This window comes from Rhea americana, unplaced genomic scaffold (assembly GCF_003343005.1).
Source record: "Rhea americana isolate MKP2758 unplaced genomic scaffold, rheAme1 scaffold_53, whole genome shotgun sequence".
In the NCBI taxonomy this organism is placed as follows: Eukaryota; Metazoa; Chordata; class Aves; order Rheiformes; family Rheidae; genus Rhea; species Rhea americana.
Genome location: NW_028186679.1, coordinates 4,133,345 through 4,151,227, shown reverse-complemented (window position 1 = coordinate 4,151,227; position 17,883 = coordinate 4,133,345). Strand labels below are relative to the sequence as shown.

The following is a 17,883-nucleotide window of genomic DNA, read 5'->3' as shown; positions in this document are numbered from 1 at the left end:
AACATGTAAGCATGACAAAACTATTCCTTACTTCCTAAGCCAAGTTTTTTGCAGAAAACATAAATTAACTTGTGAGAAGAGGTCATCTCACACATGCTTTGTGCTGAAGGTGGAATGGCAGATGCTTCCTGCTAGCTTCCTACTGCGTAGGACACCAAGAAAAAGATAGCCCTAGGAGTTACAGTTATGTATTTCTGTACTTGTTTATGGTGGGTAAGGTCAGCTCTACGCCCAGCAGCCCCGCTGGTTATTACGGCTTTATAAATATGTATTGCTCTGAAAGAAGAATGGCTTCCAAAACGTGTGCACTTCCCCTCCCCTCTCCCTTCCCACACCCTCCAGCCCTGTTGCTGCTTCACAAGCAGCCTACACGTGGCTCAGCTGAACACTCAGTCTTGCCAAGGACGCATCTGGCCACGAGTTCCTCCAAGTGGTCTTTAAGAGATGCAGTGATAGGTCAAGGAGTCTTCCATTCCCACTCCCAGCTCTTCAACAGGAGTAGGTCCCACACTGTAGTAACCTCCGTAGCACCTTAGACTGTTAACACTAGAGTTTAGTCCTAAAAATACATATATTCTGCAAGGAGCAGCCACCTATGTATTTGCGAAGGACTAACCACAAGCTCAAGAAAATCTGTTTCTTCATGTCAGCTCTATTTTTGGAAGAAAGATCTCACAAGCGAAATAGATTGTTTGGATAAAAATTCTTTTTAAGATGCCTGACAGTCACTTTCAAAAAATAAGTATGTAATTCCAAAAAGCTGAAAAGCATTTATTTGACTTTTCTTTAAAAGTCCATTAACAGTCAACTTTTTTCCATTACAGTATTAATTACACTAGTTGAACAAATGAATAAGCTGCAAAGAAGCCTAACTTTAAATACTTTATCTACTAATCGTGCTAACAATTTCAGCTGATTTTTTACCTCTCTGAAAGATTTTTTCTATATTCTTAATGCAAAATAGAAACAGTATTAGTTTCAATACATACATATAACATTGTAGATTATGTAAAAAATTTGAATATTTTCAATAGAGTATACCATAGAGAGTGAACTTGCTGTGACATAAATAACCTTGACTAGCATAACATACCTCATTTAGTATCTGAGCTGCATTTCTCACTCTAATCAAATCTGGCGTGTCTTCAAACACTGTCATTCCTTTTCCTTTTATCCCTTCTTCCAAATCTTTTCTATACTCTTTCTAAGGAGTTAAAAGAAGAAAGATTTCTCCACTTAGTATTTCGTGCAACATCTTGAAAAGAAATGCCGCTTATTAAATGTCTGAAGGGTCTCTTTGAAATTTCTATGAAATATGAATTAGCTGAAATACAGATTTCAGAGTTAAAATAGAATTGGAAATTATCAAATCAAAAGGTACAATGTTCCAAAAGTGAAAATGTTTTAATGTAGCTATGTATTTCCTATTATGCTCTTAAAAAATACTCCATTTCTGTATAGTGCTACCACATTGTTTAGGAGGCCTCAGCTGCATATCTGCAGAAATTTTAATTGCAATAGTGTTTGCTTTTACAAGACCAATGTCTGCTGTGCTGCAGTTTTTAGCTCTGTTTCACTAATGGCTTCACAATCAGGATGTCTGCTCTAAACTCTGAATTAGGACATGTTAAAATGACTGGTTGCTAAATTATGATTTAGAAGCAATAATCCTACTATTTCCTTTATGTTCTCCTCAGACACTGCACTAAGATCCATCGCTTAGCAAATGCAACCTGCAGAATAACAAGTGTTCAGTACAAAATTATAAGGCCAGTAGAATCTGCCTGTAGACGTTCAGTTCTTCTTCCTCTTCTCCATTCCTAGAGAGGTGATGTAATCCAATTGAGGTGAAAGATCTTTAAGGTTTGTAAGGATTTTTAATTACTCTTCCTATCTCCAGGTTTGAGATCAAATTTCTTTGCTTAAAAAAAAATGAGATGTACACAATTTTGAAAAAAAAAAATCAGAAGGATTTATACAGCCATGAATTAAAGCTGTTAATCACGTATTAAATTTCATAAGAAATAGGGAAAAACCTTTACTTCCTTATGGGTTTTCTACTTAGGCAAAATAAAATCAGGAATACTTGAAAAAGCTTCTCTCTTTACCATCATAAGCATTTTCTACAATAAGCAGGAAACTTCTGTTAATTAGAGAAAAATTAGTCAGTTCTTCCTTCTGCAGGAGTTGTAATTGTGATTACAGAGAAGATGGTTCTTACTGTTACAAAATGTGAAATATGAGTAGAATTCTCTGTAGTGGGAAAGCAACAGAAGAAGGTGGAACACAGCTGACATTTTAAAAAAAGTAACTGTTAAAAATCATTTATTTTTTTTAATAACTCCAGATTTTCCTTTTTGTCTAACAGAGTAGTTATTTAAAGCTTATGACAGATCTTCATACAAAAAATACTGAGCTACCTCCATGACTGTGAAGCAATAAATTCTTTTCCTGAATCTTGAAAAATAATAATTAATTTGACCTACATAATCTTTCATTTTGGAATCTGTTCTTTGAATATAGATCTAAAATTCATTATCATTTCCATTTTATCATATTCTGCTTTGACTTCCAGATATCGGCTGCTCCCTAAGTAACAAGACATAAAACTTAAGGAGGTAAAAATTAGGAAACAGCTTCATCCATGTAGCATTACACAGTGAAGCTCACTCAAAGTTTTCAAAGATATAAATTTACAGCACACTTGCAACTACACATTAACTACTTCCATGGACATTCAGTATGCAGCAAGATTAACTCAATGAAATGCAAGCATTTGCATTTTTCCCCAGCCAACACGCATAAATGAGACATATGGGAGAGTTTTGTATGCACAGAACAGTACTGCACAGACTAGACCTAGCTTGAGACTTGTCTACCTGTCAGCCAAGATTCTCAGAATTTATTAAAGATGAATAATAATAAAAATATATTTGAAAAGAAAATCTTTTTCTTCCTTATGAAATCTAGCATAAACTTGGATAAGTTATTTCAAGAACAAGGAAAGGAACTTCCAAAGTCAGGGGATTTTAATCCTAACATCCTCAATTCCATCTGTTTGGGCTGCAGTAAAACCATCAATTCTTAACACCGTAAATATAAGCAAGGTACTGTTGGATCCCAAATTTAAAGGGAGGATATCTGGCAGCTCTGACATTTTAATTTTCAACTACGAATTTTCTGATATATCTGCTCCTAAATTCAGTCAAATAACAAGCTTTATGTATAGAAGCAACCGATACTCCAAACCCAACATGAAAACAGCTGTGAATAATAACATAAAAAGTAAAAGACTAAAGACAAAGATTCTGAGTCACAGACAAAATGTTCTGGCATTCACATATATCATAACCCATTATTTCAATGAGTGAGAAGAAGCTTCCTGTCATTTTCAGTAATGATTTAATTTATAATACGTTCAACCTAAGAACATTGGACAAATAATAAAGAAACAGTTGGCACACAGAAAATCAGCAACTTCTAACAAAATATGCTTAAAGCAAACCATGCAATTTACTGGTCAGAGCTATATAATGAAATTTTTGGTTTCCCTATTTTCATTCATAACATGTGTGATAGATAATTATTTCAATTAAAATAGTTAATAAAAAGTGACCTACACAAAGCTCGTGGCATCCATGTAACTACAACAGATCATCCAAAACATGAAATAATTACCCAAAAGGAAAAGCTGCCATCTGGATACAAACAAAAAAATTCTCCTTTTTACCCTTTCATTTATCTGGAAAGCAAATTCCTGGCCCTCTCCAAAACCTTATCAAACAGATGTCCTTTGCAGCATGCCTGGAAGGTCACCAAATTTGGGCTATTCAAGCCCAGGGGAGGAACAAATTCCAAAATTGAGGCCCTCACAAAGAATGTCAGGCCAACAATCCATTTTCATTACAGAATCATCTGATTTGTTCAGTCAACTCTGTTTTTCTGGTTCATGTGTGCTGAACTTTTATCATTTCCTTATTTTTATAAAGGAATCTTCAGAAAATATTGATTCTTGCTATAGGACTACTCAGAATATAAAATGACACATTGCAATTTTTATTCCTGAAGTCACTTTTTATTTAGCTACAATGTTAACTATAAATTGTTGAGCACTCAGTAGTGATGATGCTGCTTATTGCTCATTTACATTCTAATAAAAGCAAAAATAAATAAAAATCCTCTACCTCTTTCAGAAGGTTAGTGACTTGTTTTATATGCAAGAACTCTGGGGTTTTGTCTAAATCCATTGAAGGCCTTCCCTTGAGGCTTTCTTCAAAATCTTTGCGGTACATTTTCTATTGAAGCAAAACRAGAATAAGTGGCATATGCATGTGCATTTCCAAGCATATTTCAGGGMAAAAAAAAACACTGTAAACAGACATAGAAATGAGCCATGCGATAGACTAGTTATCACATTAGTTACTGCTATCATTTCATTACCTAGATTCTTTATGAGAAATAGTTCAGATAAACACTCTATATACATACACAAAAATACATACAATGTTTCTAAAGAGAATGTTTAAGAAGCAGATAGCACATATAGTAATGTTTTTTAAACATATAAAAGTATGCTACCAAGAGGATGTAATCATCTGTTTTCCATGATGGATAGGAAAAGTAACGGACTCAAACTGCAGCAAGACAGGCGCAGGGAAAAACCCTCTCATAGAATCGTCASTGAAGCACTGGACTGGACTGTCTGGGAGCTCGTGAAACCTCCACCTTGGAAGTTTTTGAGTTAGAAAAATAGGGCCAGGATGGGTTTAGGATAGCTGGTGCTGTCTGGGGGCTAGGGAGCAGTTCTTCTCCACTGCTGAGTTYACCCAGTTAACCTGCAGAGAGCCATCCTGCATTACCTCACCTATGATCTCCCCTAGCTTTTCAGTCCAATATCATCTCTGTCACTTCAAGAGAGGAGGGGGAAAGAGTCCCTGGAAAAAAGTTAGTAATCTCTGATCGAGATGACCTTTAGAGCTTCTTCCCAATTCTCATTTAAGTGATGCTATATACCATCAGTCTCTGACAAGTGTTAGTACCAATAGCCATTARAGAAAAAATTGATTTGATAGAAGAACTGAGCTATAGAATAGAAAGGAGAACTACTCAGTGCTAATTCTTTCCTATCTCCAATTTATAAAACCTTTAAAATCTGTCTCAATCATTTTCTTAAGACTGTTAACCTCTATAGTGATGTAAATTTTGCTAGTCCAAGCATACATTTTACTAACCTCACTTTGCATCTTTTGAACTTCCTTTGAAACTTGGTACATTGGTGTATCCACAAACTCTAGCATTGATCTGCCTTTAGATTTTTCATAATTCTCTTTGTACTTGACCTAGGAAAATTAAAAAAATATATACTGTTAACAGCTGAGAGTATGTGAGATCTGATTGCTTGCTATGGCTTTAAAAAAATTCTGTCTTAGCCAAACTTCTTAGAGGTTTTGACTTGGAAAATTCCTCTCAAATTTATCCTGTGGGAGGAACAGGGGAGCTAGACCAGGAAAATTCTTCCAGAGTCATTTATTCCTTTGCTTCAATGTGGCAGACCTAAAACGATAGAACTTTGAAGACAGCAGGAGTGAGGAACATCAGCTACAACCCTTAAACTAATTGCACAATTTTTGCTGAATCACCTATGTCTGAACAGTTACCAGCTTTTCAATAAAACCACCCAAAACACTTCCATTAAGCAATATATTGACTGTGTTAATGTATTAACACAATACATTGTTGTTGTATCAACAACAATAACAGTAATAATCTGTTTTACAGCCAGACCCCATAGGTCTGTTTTTCAGGCTCCATAGCACCATTCTAAAACACACTCTTGTTTGTACTTGTGGGAGGAGAAAGGAAAGGAAAACGACTGACTCAGTTGCATCTGGACTTACTTTTGGCTCACAGCTACCCGCAAATATGACCCTGAAACTAGCAGCAAAATCACACTGAAGGACAGATTTAAGACATAACATACATCTTTATGCCAACCCACAAAGCAAATACACTTTGCTTGAAAGCCTGCAGAAGCCTTTAAACTCATTCATTCATGCCAGTTTGATTAGGACACTACGTGGCCATGGGTAAACATTATTTATCCTCAGAGAGTGATATGGTGGAATATTCTACACAAACTATAAAAGAAAACAAATAGCTAAATCAAAACATGACATTCAGAGTGAGTGATGTCATTTTAATTTATTTGTCTCTTCAAAAACTCTGATGCCTGAATTTGAGAAACGTGTTAAGAATCTCGTTTATTGTCAGGCTTCTCCACTAGGTTCTGATCCTGCAAAAACACTTCTCTCTCCTCATGGGGTGCTTCTGATTGAGTATGCGTTGTACATCACGGTAATTTATCACGCAGTTTTGTGCCTGATTTAATCACTGCAAGAATGCTGCATTTTTCTCTTTGCAAGACTTATTTATGATTGTGTATACCTGACTTTGAAGCACTGCRTTTTCTTTGTGATGAATTTGTTCAGCTGTATCCAGGGTGAAATGATAGAAGCCCTTGTTTTGCTTAAATGATTTCTTATATTCATACTGAAAAAAAAATATCCAAGAATGTTTTTACAAACAAAATTCATAAGATTTGCAATTTAAATACCATTTAAAATAACTACAGGAGAAAAACCATAAAATAAAATATGTCTTAGTTCCACACTTCAGGAGTTCTAATGATAAATTTGAATTTAAAATACCTCAATTTTATGAAAAAAAAGTATAATGTGATGAAATGAAAAAAGCATATGGTAAAAATAACATCATAAAGTTCAAAAGAAAACTTGTCCTCCTTATGCAAAATTCAGATATTTATTTTGCAAAAAAAATAATTGTTGTTTTTTACATTCGAAGTACATAGGAACACATGTGATGGTCTCTGTTTGCCTCCTAGTGGAAGTAATTATAAATGTCACACAGCAAAGGAGCTTCTGCAGTTGTAATAAACAAAAATTACCTCCATCTACAGATACTGACTTCATATTTTTGCTCCATTCCGCAATAAATGGAATTAAAATTTTAATAAAATCTGTAAAAATCAAATGAGGGAAATTGCACAGTTTTTTACTGCACTAAACTGCAGCATCAGATCTGGTCTCTAAAGTTTTATTTATTCACACTGTTTCATAAAATCAAACACATCTAATTTCTATTTTTTAGGCTGAAATCCATCAGAATCTCAACAGCGCCTGCCACAGCAAAAGATTTAAAAGATGCAAAGAGATGCAAATCAAAGAGATGACATGGGAGGGGTCAAATCTGAAAAAATTGGAAAATAGGATGGATTTCTATAGTAGACAAATGGCTATCAGAGACCTCAGGGATCCAAAAAGCATTCTTCTTCCTGGTCACAGCAGGAAAAAACACCCACTAGTATCTCGACAACACACAATTCAGAGACTTACTGCTTAGGGCATCCTCAGAAGAGGACACAGACAGTATGAATAAACCCTTCTCAGACAACAGAAAGAAAGAAACTGTGCTGAGCAAAGACAAGCCTTTACTGCCAGAAGTGGGCAGTCTYAAGGGAGTAGCCCTGTTTCCGTCCCATCAGAGATAAGATGACAAATTGATGAAGTCATTTAATCAGCAAAAAGAATGCTAATCTTGTGTTATTGAAGGAAACTAGAATCAGGCCAGATGAACTACAAATGAAGAATTTAGGAAGCGAAAGCTCTAAACTCCRCTGTCATCTGGATAAAAAGGGATAGTCAGTGTCAGCCTCACACGTGGGAGTGAGACAGATAAACAACAGGCTTCAATTCACCAAAGAGTAACACAAAAACCAAATGCAGACTGGAAGGCTGGGTTATTATGCTTATTTCAGACACAAGCTTCCATAAGTGGCACTGGCTCAGAATAAGCTACAGACCACTCACGCTACGCGCGAAGCTCTCGACTCCCACCAGCAGCGACCAGTCTTCCCTCCCGTCACCACCCACTCACATGTTCCCCCAGCAGTGCTGCTGCYTTGCTTTGGTTACAGGAGTCAAAAACCCAAATGCAGCTGGTAAATGCAGCTGACCGACCTACTAACACTGCGCCTGCAGCACAGGTGCTCCCCGAGTAGGAGAGAAGCTTGAGTGCTGCATGCAAGCCAGGGGTTCCCACATCTTCCTCCAGCGCTCACGTCGTAATCTACTGCCTCGTACCCCTGGAGGCACAGCTCCTGCTATGTGACAGGAAGGGGGTTGTGTCTATCACCTGATCCAGTGTAGGAAGGGTGAGATTTGGGGTAGGGGGGAAGACTTAGACAGAGAAGGTCTGAGAAAAACACTTAAAAGGCTGTTTATGCAATGGCTCCAAACATAAAACAGGCATAATGGTCACTTCTGGAAAGTGCTTTGAGACCTGCAGATGAAGGGCAATATAAAAGACTTTGGGCAAGACAAGATTTGCAGTGGAAGAAGTATCTTAGATCAACTAAAGAAAAAAAAGAAACAGGCAAGTTTTCAGGCATATAAGAAGAACTGCTCATGTACCAGAAGGCTGCATCATTCCTCCCTGTTATATTAGTCATTCCAATGAAAGAATTCTCTCTCTCTAAAAGCCCTTTTTTCACTGAGACCAGGAAGCAAGTACCAAAAATTCTTATCTTCTACAGTAACTATCTACCCTGCATTTCTTACTATAAACATTTTTCAGACTAGCCAAAGATAATCATTATAAGGGCAACTTACATCACTATGCATTTTGCTGATATTTAACGCATGGTTTAAGTAAAGCAGGTTTGGTAGATCAGAGGCTGGATCATGTAGGCTTTCCAAATCTTTCTTGTAATTCACCTGGAATGATAACTCAGGTTATGTAAAACAAAGATTAACAAAATAACTCACAGTTTCTTATTACTATGCATGCTTCCAGAAACATAAAACATGAAGCGCCTGTCTGAATAATCTGTATCTGCCAGTAGATGGTGCTCATTTACCATGATTTTTGGGTGGCGGGGAAGCTACAGGATTCTTAAGCAATTATTTGGTAACTAAACCCTTCCTCAAAAAGGATACTTACAACAACAAGAAAAATCATACTTTGTATGACTTTTCAGATTAGAAAATAACTATGTACATAACATTATTTCGATTCTTTTTTGTTTTGGCCATCACCCTGCAGTAGGACTTTCCATACTTTTGACAGCTGGAGGCCTATCTTTACCAGAAGAACACTGTCCAGCTCCCCTGCCACATGTGAAATGCTTACTTATCCTGGATGATAAAACTTTCAAACCAATACATTTAGTCACCTTGAGACTTGTATCATGCTCTTCACCGATTCAGGTAGATTTCAAATCAACGTACTCAATTTAATGTATTTTTAATAAAATAATACCTATTTTCACCTTCTCTTTCAAACCAAAGAAGGGTTTAAAAAAAAAATCCTAGATTTTCAGATTTGGGAACCAATTCATGTTTTGTTGGACCCTTCCTGTTCCCTCTGGGTGGTGCCCCACACTTCGGAACCAGAGGCCTACAGAACAAGGGGCCATCTCTAGGCTATCTGGAATCACTGTTTCAAAGAAGAGCTCACACTTTTAGTATTAGACATACCGTTAGAAATATCATCCTAACAGATATAATCACGCAGTATAGAAGTTTTCTCCAATCTGCCTCCAGCAGCAGAAACCCAGGCTGAACCGGGTAACTGCAGTACTTTGTAACATCGTACTGAAGATGACCTGGCAGAATGAAGCCTAGAAGACAGACATACAAATCTGAGCTGCTCACCCTAACCTCCTTCCACAAWCAAAGGAGAGAAACAGGCACTTTGCTCACCTGAAGACAGGCAAGAAGATAGGTCAGATGAATTACCCTCTAGATCTGTTTATCTCTTCTCCCAACACAAAGGGAATGGGTACAAGGTGACTAGCTCAGAGTGAGGGGCTATACCTTTTGCCACAAAGTGAGATGAATCTCATCTAGAAAGCTTATGAGAAACCTTGGAGAAGACCTTTATCAGATGCAGTGAAAGAAGTGGATAACCTACCATATCTGCTATACAGACACAGTATATTACAGAGACTGCAGCTCTCAGTAACTCATAAGACGTAAGTTTTTCTGCTTGAGAAGAAATGTTAGGTTTTTCAGGAGGTAAATACATGTAAAACACAAAGCAAATTCACTTACATCGCTTGCCAAGGTGGATGCAATCTGTGCTTGCTTGAAGGAAGCACTGTCAAGAGGATTGTACAGGTGGTTCTTCATCTCCTTATTGAACTGCTCTTTGTATTTCACCTTCCACCAGAACAAACATATTTGATATTAACATGTAGCACTAGAATGAGCACAGAGAATTCAGACTGCAAAGGAGTTTATTAAAAGCAATTATTTTATCTATAAATCCTTGAACACTGATGTTTGAAGAAGCTCAGTTTAGCCACACCTGTGACTGTCTTGAGCTGATTCCAAAGTAGTTTTCATATAACTGAATTTTACTGAAATAAAAAAATATTTTTAAGATTGTCACATGCAATTATTGGTGCTGAAGGGTTTATAAAAGGAAATAGAAACAAAACCATATGACTCATCTGAGTAATTGTAATAAACCAGAACTTAATTGTTTGACTAGCAATAACAATCTCATCACTGAGAATCACTCAATTTGTAATTAATGTCAAAATGTGTTTTTAACAAAAAAAAAAAAAAAAGAAAAAATGGTAAAACCTGTAAAACATATCATTTGTTGCAAATTTTTTCAGTCAGAACTGAACTTCTGAATCCACTGGTTTCTCACTACTAAGTCACTGTTTTACCTGTGGGGTGCAAGGTTGTCACCAGAGCTGCGGCTCTAATGGTGCCACAAACTTCCCATGAAAACTCCTATTGGGGGACAATGCCCACCTCACTACAGCATTGGAAAGCATAATTAAATATCTGCCTGCTATCACTCTCATTGTATTTTATTTTTGTTTTTAAAAAAAAGGCAGGGAAGGTAAGTCATGCAAGGGTAGCTAAGCAATATTTAAATATTCATATAATGGCCTTAGAAGCAGATAAACCACAAAAATTCCATAAAACATGCTCAAGAACCAAATTCAGAATCTGAAAAGATGAAACTTAGAAAATAGTAAATCTCCCTCCTTCACCTCCTTCTTCTGTGCACGATCATCAAACATCTGGTGACTTTGCACACATGTCTTGCTGCTTTCCAACAGCTGGGCATAATGGAGGAGAATAAAGTTGAGTCTGAATTATGCTGCTTTCATGAATGTTAGTCAGACACCTGATATCTGAGCCTATGCAACATCCATTATGATTTGCCACGCTCTGCACTAAATAAATATGCATTTTTTTTCCTTATTCCTTTTTTCTCTATTCCCACATGCATGCCTGATAAAGTGGTTAGACCACCTCAAACAATCTCCTTTAAATATTTTTTTTTCTCAACTTTAGTTGTGGAAAGATTTTTCTTCTTACTTTTTAGTTTCTCCTTGCTACAAAAGATTCTCAACATGGTTTAACTTACAAAATCTGATTATGTTTAGCCACAATGCCCAACATTGCATTAATCAAGATAATAAGAAATCAAAACTAAGCCACCCAAAGAGAAGCTAACCGTATATGTTCAAGAGCAACATTATGATTCCAGCACTTACATTCTAAAACATTGTAACTTTGAAAGAGAAACTTCCACAAGAACATGATGAACTTCATAATCTTTCAGACTAACTCTAGAAAAGAGTATCTACTGCCTTCTGGTAGATTCATCTGGTTCATATTGCCTGATATTTGCCTTGGCTTTGGATCAGTTGCAAAAGCATATATCTGAATACAAAGATGCTGCCTTTGTCAAAGGCAAATCCACATTCCGTATGAACAGCAAAGGAATATATTAGAGGGCTTTTGTCTCCTAAAAGGTGTGTCCAGAACTTGTCTTCTAATAAAAATAAGGCAGTGCTGGAATACTTGATTCAGAAAGCCTCCAAATAGAGGGATTAAATCAGCATGGTGAGCCAAATTGTCTTTTTACTCTGTGGGCATCAGAACATATCACAAGGACATTGCACACYAGCTTAAATCGCCAATGACTTAGGGCTGTCTTCTGTCTGGTCAACAAACGGCCTCAAACTGTGCATGTGGTCTAAATGCACAATGTGGTCCTTGATATTCTTGTTAAGTGTGAAAACATCAGTGCCAAAGGGACCTCTCTTCACAACTGGCTTGTCATCTTCCAGCTGCAGCTATTTCATGCCATTTTTTTTTCCAAAGAGTTTTTTTTTACCAATATATTTCAATCTAGAGACTTTAGTAATAAATCCTTGTTAGTGTCACTTCAGATCACATCACTGCCGTAGAAGGGAAGAGTGGGAGCCAGGGAATCCAGTCCTCAAGGGACTGCGTATCCTGATGCTGAAGCGCAGAAGGGTCCCAAATTTAAGGAGACTACCCACTGGTTCCACTGTGAAGGTTTCTGTGTCAGTGAGGGACATCTCACCGCCTCCAGGCCCTGCCGCCTTGTCTGCCTGCACCGCTTATTACCTCTGCTCTCTGCGCCGACACCACCGCACATGTCATTCTGGGGCAAAACGGAGGCAGCACAATAATATCAGATGACCCTGGTGGTATCTCAAGAGCACTCGCAGCAGTAATTTAACTCTGACTTGTCATAGGGGATTCATCTCATTGAAAGCTACACATACATTCACTTTCTCTTCTATCTCTTTTCTCCTATTTCCTTCTCCCTTCTGAAAGAAAGCGCGGGGTGGCAGAGGCCTGGGAGAATGACAGAAGAGCAAGCAAATGAGTGAGTCGCAGAGAAGGAACTCGCACAGGGTTTTAGCTCTCTTTTARACACAGAAAAGTTATGAATGTTGCTGAACGGACAAATACGCCYGAGAAAAGGGTTCTAACTAAAAAATGAACAAGAAAAATACTTCAGYGATGATTTTTAAAACACCTGAAGGGGGGATCTTAGCAACATTGTAACCTGGTGGAACAGCAAACAAAAATGTGGGAGTGGAAATGACAATTGTTAGCAGAAGCCTATCTACAAATTTTGTCGTTAACCAAAAGCTGAACTTTAATGACGGCTTAAAATGATGGCTACCTATTTACTTTCTTAATTAAAAGTCTTATATCTGTTTGGTGTGGGGTTTGGGTTTTTTTTTTGTTTTGTTTTTGTTTTGTTTTTTGTTTTTTTTTTTAGAGGTGGAGGGTTAATTTAAAAGAAATGAGTGGAAGCTACTCTCAAACCTGCTACTGAAGAATAAGCAGCCTTTGCAGGCTTTTAACACAACAACATYCCTAGAAAACCAAACCGGTATTAAATAAAGCCTGGCTAAACAAACTTCTCATTGGCCTTGCACAAAACCTTTAAAAGTCGGAATTGCAGCTGGACAGAACAGTGTCTTTTGAAGCTTTGCAGCAACATTCCTAAATCAAATCTGCAGTTCAAAGCTGTTCACACAGGGAGTGTTCGGTTTCAGAAGCGGATGACATCACCCACTGTTCAGATTTACAAAGAAGCTACAAAAACCGAATCGTTCAACCAGCGGCATCCCAGGATGAAGAGGACACTTGCAGCTAAAGCATTTCCTCATGACCATATGAAAAAACACATTAAAAAAAATGAAAAACCGGTGAGAGAGCTTAGATTTTGAAGGAAACATAACATAAACACAAAGCTAAATGAAAAGACTGGTTCCTAAAAGCACTGGCAGAGTTTAAAGCAAAGAAAGAGAAAATCCTAGGCTCTTTGTGTTGTTATTGATAATCTCACAGAAGGTATATTTTTAACAAAGATTTTACTTCTAAYGGTTTATTCATGAAACAATAAGCACCAGGTTGATCTAGCATAAAACAGGAAATCCAAAATTATTTACCATAAAGCCAATTTTTAAACACTATGAGAAAAGTACTTAATAACAGCAACTTTYGAGAAAGCTAATGAAATGAAACAGAAGACATAAACAAGACTCTTTGATAGAGAGCACAAAAAATATTCCATATTATGCAATTTATATTCAGTAAAATGACTTGAATCTTTTTTTTTCACAAGTGCTAATACTGTTCCTGTTTTATTTGGTTTTAAATCAACAGAAAGGGTTATTTATCCACTTGTGCTGTGGATAAATACAGTAGCCCTGGGAGCTAGTGTATTTTTACTATTAAAAAAGAAAAGAGAGAGAAAGAGAGAGAGAGAGAGAGCGAGAGAGAGATTTGGTACACTGATTTGGTACAGCCTTGAGTGCCAGTCAAACATTAACACTATTTTCTTCACTTTGTTTGCCTTCCTGCTTGCTTTGATTGCTTTCTCCCTTCGTTACACCCACACTGCCTGACCTCTTCTTGCTCCTGTTCTCTATACTCCCTAAATTAACTACCCATATGCACCACATTAAAACATGTTATCATTTTCTCTTCCCATTACATCCATCAAAGTTGTCAACTTTGCAGATTTACTGAGGGTCAAATAACTAATATTTCTCTGCATGTTAGAGCTTATAGATTCATGTTATTAATGGAGATCATCGACTTTCAGCACAGAAAGTTTCTAATGCTCCCCTTTGCTGAGAACAGATATATAAATGTAAACCCTAAAAGCCAGGAAGTCTGCAGACAATAAAGAGATCTCTAACTTTACTATTTTTTTAAATCTCATAATTGTTACAAGCCTTCTTCGTGATCTTTGCATGAAGATGATGGACACTAGTGACCCACACTGAGGGCCCTTCCTCATCCACAGCACAGGTGCATTCCTCACCCTGCTCCCCCACCCACCTCTTTGGATACAGGGTCATCTTCATTTTTCTGCACTTGTACATTATGCTTTTGATTTATCATCAGTGTGCCTAAGTGTTATAATGATTCAAATAATATACAAAAACATCAGACAGCTCACGGCCACTGGCTTTCCTTCAGAGGAGATGGGGAATGGTTGAACACTCCGCATTGCACCTGCAAACAGCCTGGTACTTATCACCTCCATGCAGCTGCATGCAGTAGAGTGTCAGGCTGAAGCACTGCCTCCCTTTTTAAATGTACACAGCCCATCACAGACATTGCCACCAGCCGCATCAATGTAGACAGACTGCTGGGAGGACAAGAGGAGGAAGGATCACAAAACTCAGATCCAGGCCCAGTGGCTGCATAGCTTGAACCAAGCAAGATTAATAGGAATCTGATTTACAAATAAACTATACATAAACTACAATTCATCAACTGCTCTTCTCTTCCTGCCATAGCTTCTGCATTATTTGGACTCCAATTAAATGCTAATGAAGTTTAAATTGCACACCACGTGTTCTCATCTGCAGATCAAACTCAACTGGAACTGCTGTCACCCCAGTCCCTGGCAGCAAAGAGACTCTATTATAAAGCTACCAGTTTTGCAGATGCAGCACGCATTATCCAAGAGCAAAAGCACATCTAATAAAAACGAGATAAAAAGTGGATTGCTGAAGCTTATGGTGCAGCTGGCACAGCACCAAACTGCAGGACCTCATGATCCTGCTGTTATTTTTTGTTCATTGTGATTGTTAACCACACCAAAACTTCAGCGGTACCAGCTCAGCAAGACAGAGAGAGTTGTAGGAAAGGGATCTGTCTTGGGTCTGTTTGTGACTGCAGGCAGCTGCAATCTCACTACATTCTGCAACAGGCTGCAAGGAAATGAGTGTGTAGATGGCCAGTAGGTAGAAATACAGCACGTCATGCACTAAGTTTAGATACAAACAAAAGGCMTTCTAAAAAACACTGGAAGTGTTTGCTAAATGACAGACATTTTATAACTGATACCCAGATCTGAACAGCATAGTACTGGCTCTTCCAAGAGAGCACAGGTTGACTTCCAAGCATGAATGATGAAAAATACAGAAGACCAAGAATCTGTTAAACAGGCTTGCCCATCAGCAGAGGTACAAGCACATAATCCATTACAAAATAGGAAAAAGAAATCTACTTGGAAAACAATCTAATTTTGACTCTGAAATTCTCATTGACAGAGCAACTAAAAATGGGGGCGGTCTTTTTCTCTTTGTGCAGTATTAATATTTCAAAATTAACCATGTTCCAATGTGAAAGAGGAAATTACTTATGTAGCAGATACTTTAAGTGCAATGTTTCATGACAGAAAAAGGAGGTCAGCCTCTTAAAAACAGACATTGCACAGTTTTGCAGATTAGTCTCTGACATGCTGTTCTCATTTGAYTTCAGTTACAGTGAAAACCTTTAGTATCTAGCTCGCAAAGAGTTGTTGCACAACACTGATTTACAGACTGTTCTAGTCTATACATTATTCTGCTCAGGTGTTCTTTCTAGTTCTGGGAAGACCGACACAGCCTTCCCCAATCAAAGGGGAGTTATTCCCTTCCTACAGAAGGGTAGAATTTGTTTCTGGGTTTAGAAAAACTCTAAGCACAGTTTGACAGGATTACTAGCAAGGGTTATGCAAGGAGCTATTAAAGAACTATTCCCCCTCAAAAAAAAAAGAAAAGAAAAAAACAGGTCAGCAATCAAAAATCTCTTCTTTTGATATGAGGCTGATCTGTAACAGTAGAATTGTCATAAAAGGAAAACAGGGAATATTGGTTCCTCATATTTTTGGTTGTGGACTAATGTAATTCTTCCATTCTTCTTCCTCTTTTTAAGGTTAATATATAACAGAAAGTAGTACATAAAAGGTTCAGTTGCAAAGGGAGGGAGGGAGGGCGGTTTACATGTCAGGCCAAATTCAGATCCCATTACTCACATTAGCAAGCAGCTACACAAAAGACCTCAGTTAGTTCAGTAGGATTAATCACGGGATAAGGTTCCACTCAAACTGAATGAGTAGCAAAATTTGCCTCTAAATTACATACAGTTAATATTTTAGAAATCCTAGATAATCTGTATGAATAAAACAGTCACCCCCACCAAGGCCAAGTTATAAAAGTCAAAGTTCATTGTATTTCTGCGTAAAACTGTATCTATGAAACATCTTAAATTTACCAATCATTGCAGCACTATAGGAAACGGGTTTGGGAACACTATCTTCAAGCAATTTAAGATAATAATCTAAAAAGCCAAATATTTTCTTGCATTACTAGGAATGGGATATCTGAATGAAGTCATTGTAAAAGATGGAGAATCTTACTTGGCTTAGAAGTTTAGAAACTCCTTTAGCATGTTCAAAATCTGGTCTTCCAAGTACAGCAGGCTCCTTATTCATTTCTCCCCTTCCTTTCTTGTACTCAGTCTTTAAAAAAATCACCACAAACAAATATGAATTACTATCAAATTGTTTGCCTTTGTTTTATCACAGGAAATGCAAGCATTAAAACTAATAGGAAAGAAAGTATCATTTAGTGACCTGCATTGACACTGCTCCCACTAATGTTCTAATCAGTTCTGAAAAAGGCTTTCTGAGGCTTCAGCTTGTTAATAACATAATATTTATTTATTTTGAAACACAAGGCACAGCATTCACAAAATGCAGYTTTAACCAAGTGCATAGCTTAAGCCTGAGAGACGTGGTTCTCCCACTGCTCCCAATCAAGGCAGAATGAGTTACAGCRGCTCAACATTTCTTAAGACATGGTCTGCAGTTTACACAAGATTATTTGTAGCAGTTGAAAATAGTCTTGAGGAAAAAAAAAAGGCTGAGAGACAGCTTTTTTGAAATATAACGTCAAATTTCACTCAGTTTTGCCATTGCAATCTTCCTGGATGTCAATAAGGTTGCATTGGTGTAATATAGCAGAATTAGCCCCACAGGGCTGGTATTACGTGATCTTTCTAGCTGAACAACCTCCCATGCAAATCACTGCACATTTGCTCTGAAATCCAACTGCATTAGAAAACAGTACAGACAGAGTTATAGGTGCTTTGCAGTATCACAAATGAAATTACTCACTTCCTAAAAATTAGCAAGGATATATCATAACAACAGACTGAGAGAAGA

At 37.4% G+C, this 17,883-nt stretch overlaps 1 protein-coding gene across 4 annotated transcripts in view; it reads right to left on the bottom strand.

The window, feature by feature from the left end:
• Window positions 1–17,883, bottom strand: part of NEBL (nebulette) — a 138,654-nt gene that overhangs the window by 55,014 nt on the left and 65,757 nt on the right. For all 4 annotated transcript variants that reach the window (XM_085318354.1, XM_085318351.1, XM_085318353.1 and 1 more), the window contains 7 exons: window positions 17,077–17,178; window positions 10,131–10,238; window positions 8,688–8,792; window positions 6,445–6,549; window positions 5,232–5,339; window positions 4,185–4,295; window positions 1,094–1,204 (listed from right to left, as the gene is read on the bottom strand). In XM_085318354.1, coding sequence (XP_085174480.1) covers window positions 1,094–1,204; window positions 4,185–4,295; window positions 5,232–5,339; window positions 6,445–6,549; window positions 8,688–8,792; window positions 10,131–10,238; window positions 17,077–17,178 — 750 coding nt within the window. The remainder of the gene's footprint in view (window positions 1–1,093; window positions 1,205–4,184; window positions 4,296–5,231; window positions 5,340–6,444; window positions 6,550–8,687; window positions 8,793–10,130; window positions 10,239–17,076; window positions 17,179–17,883) is intronic.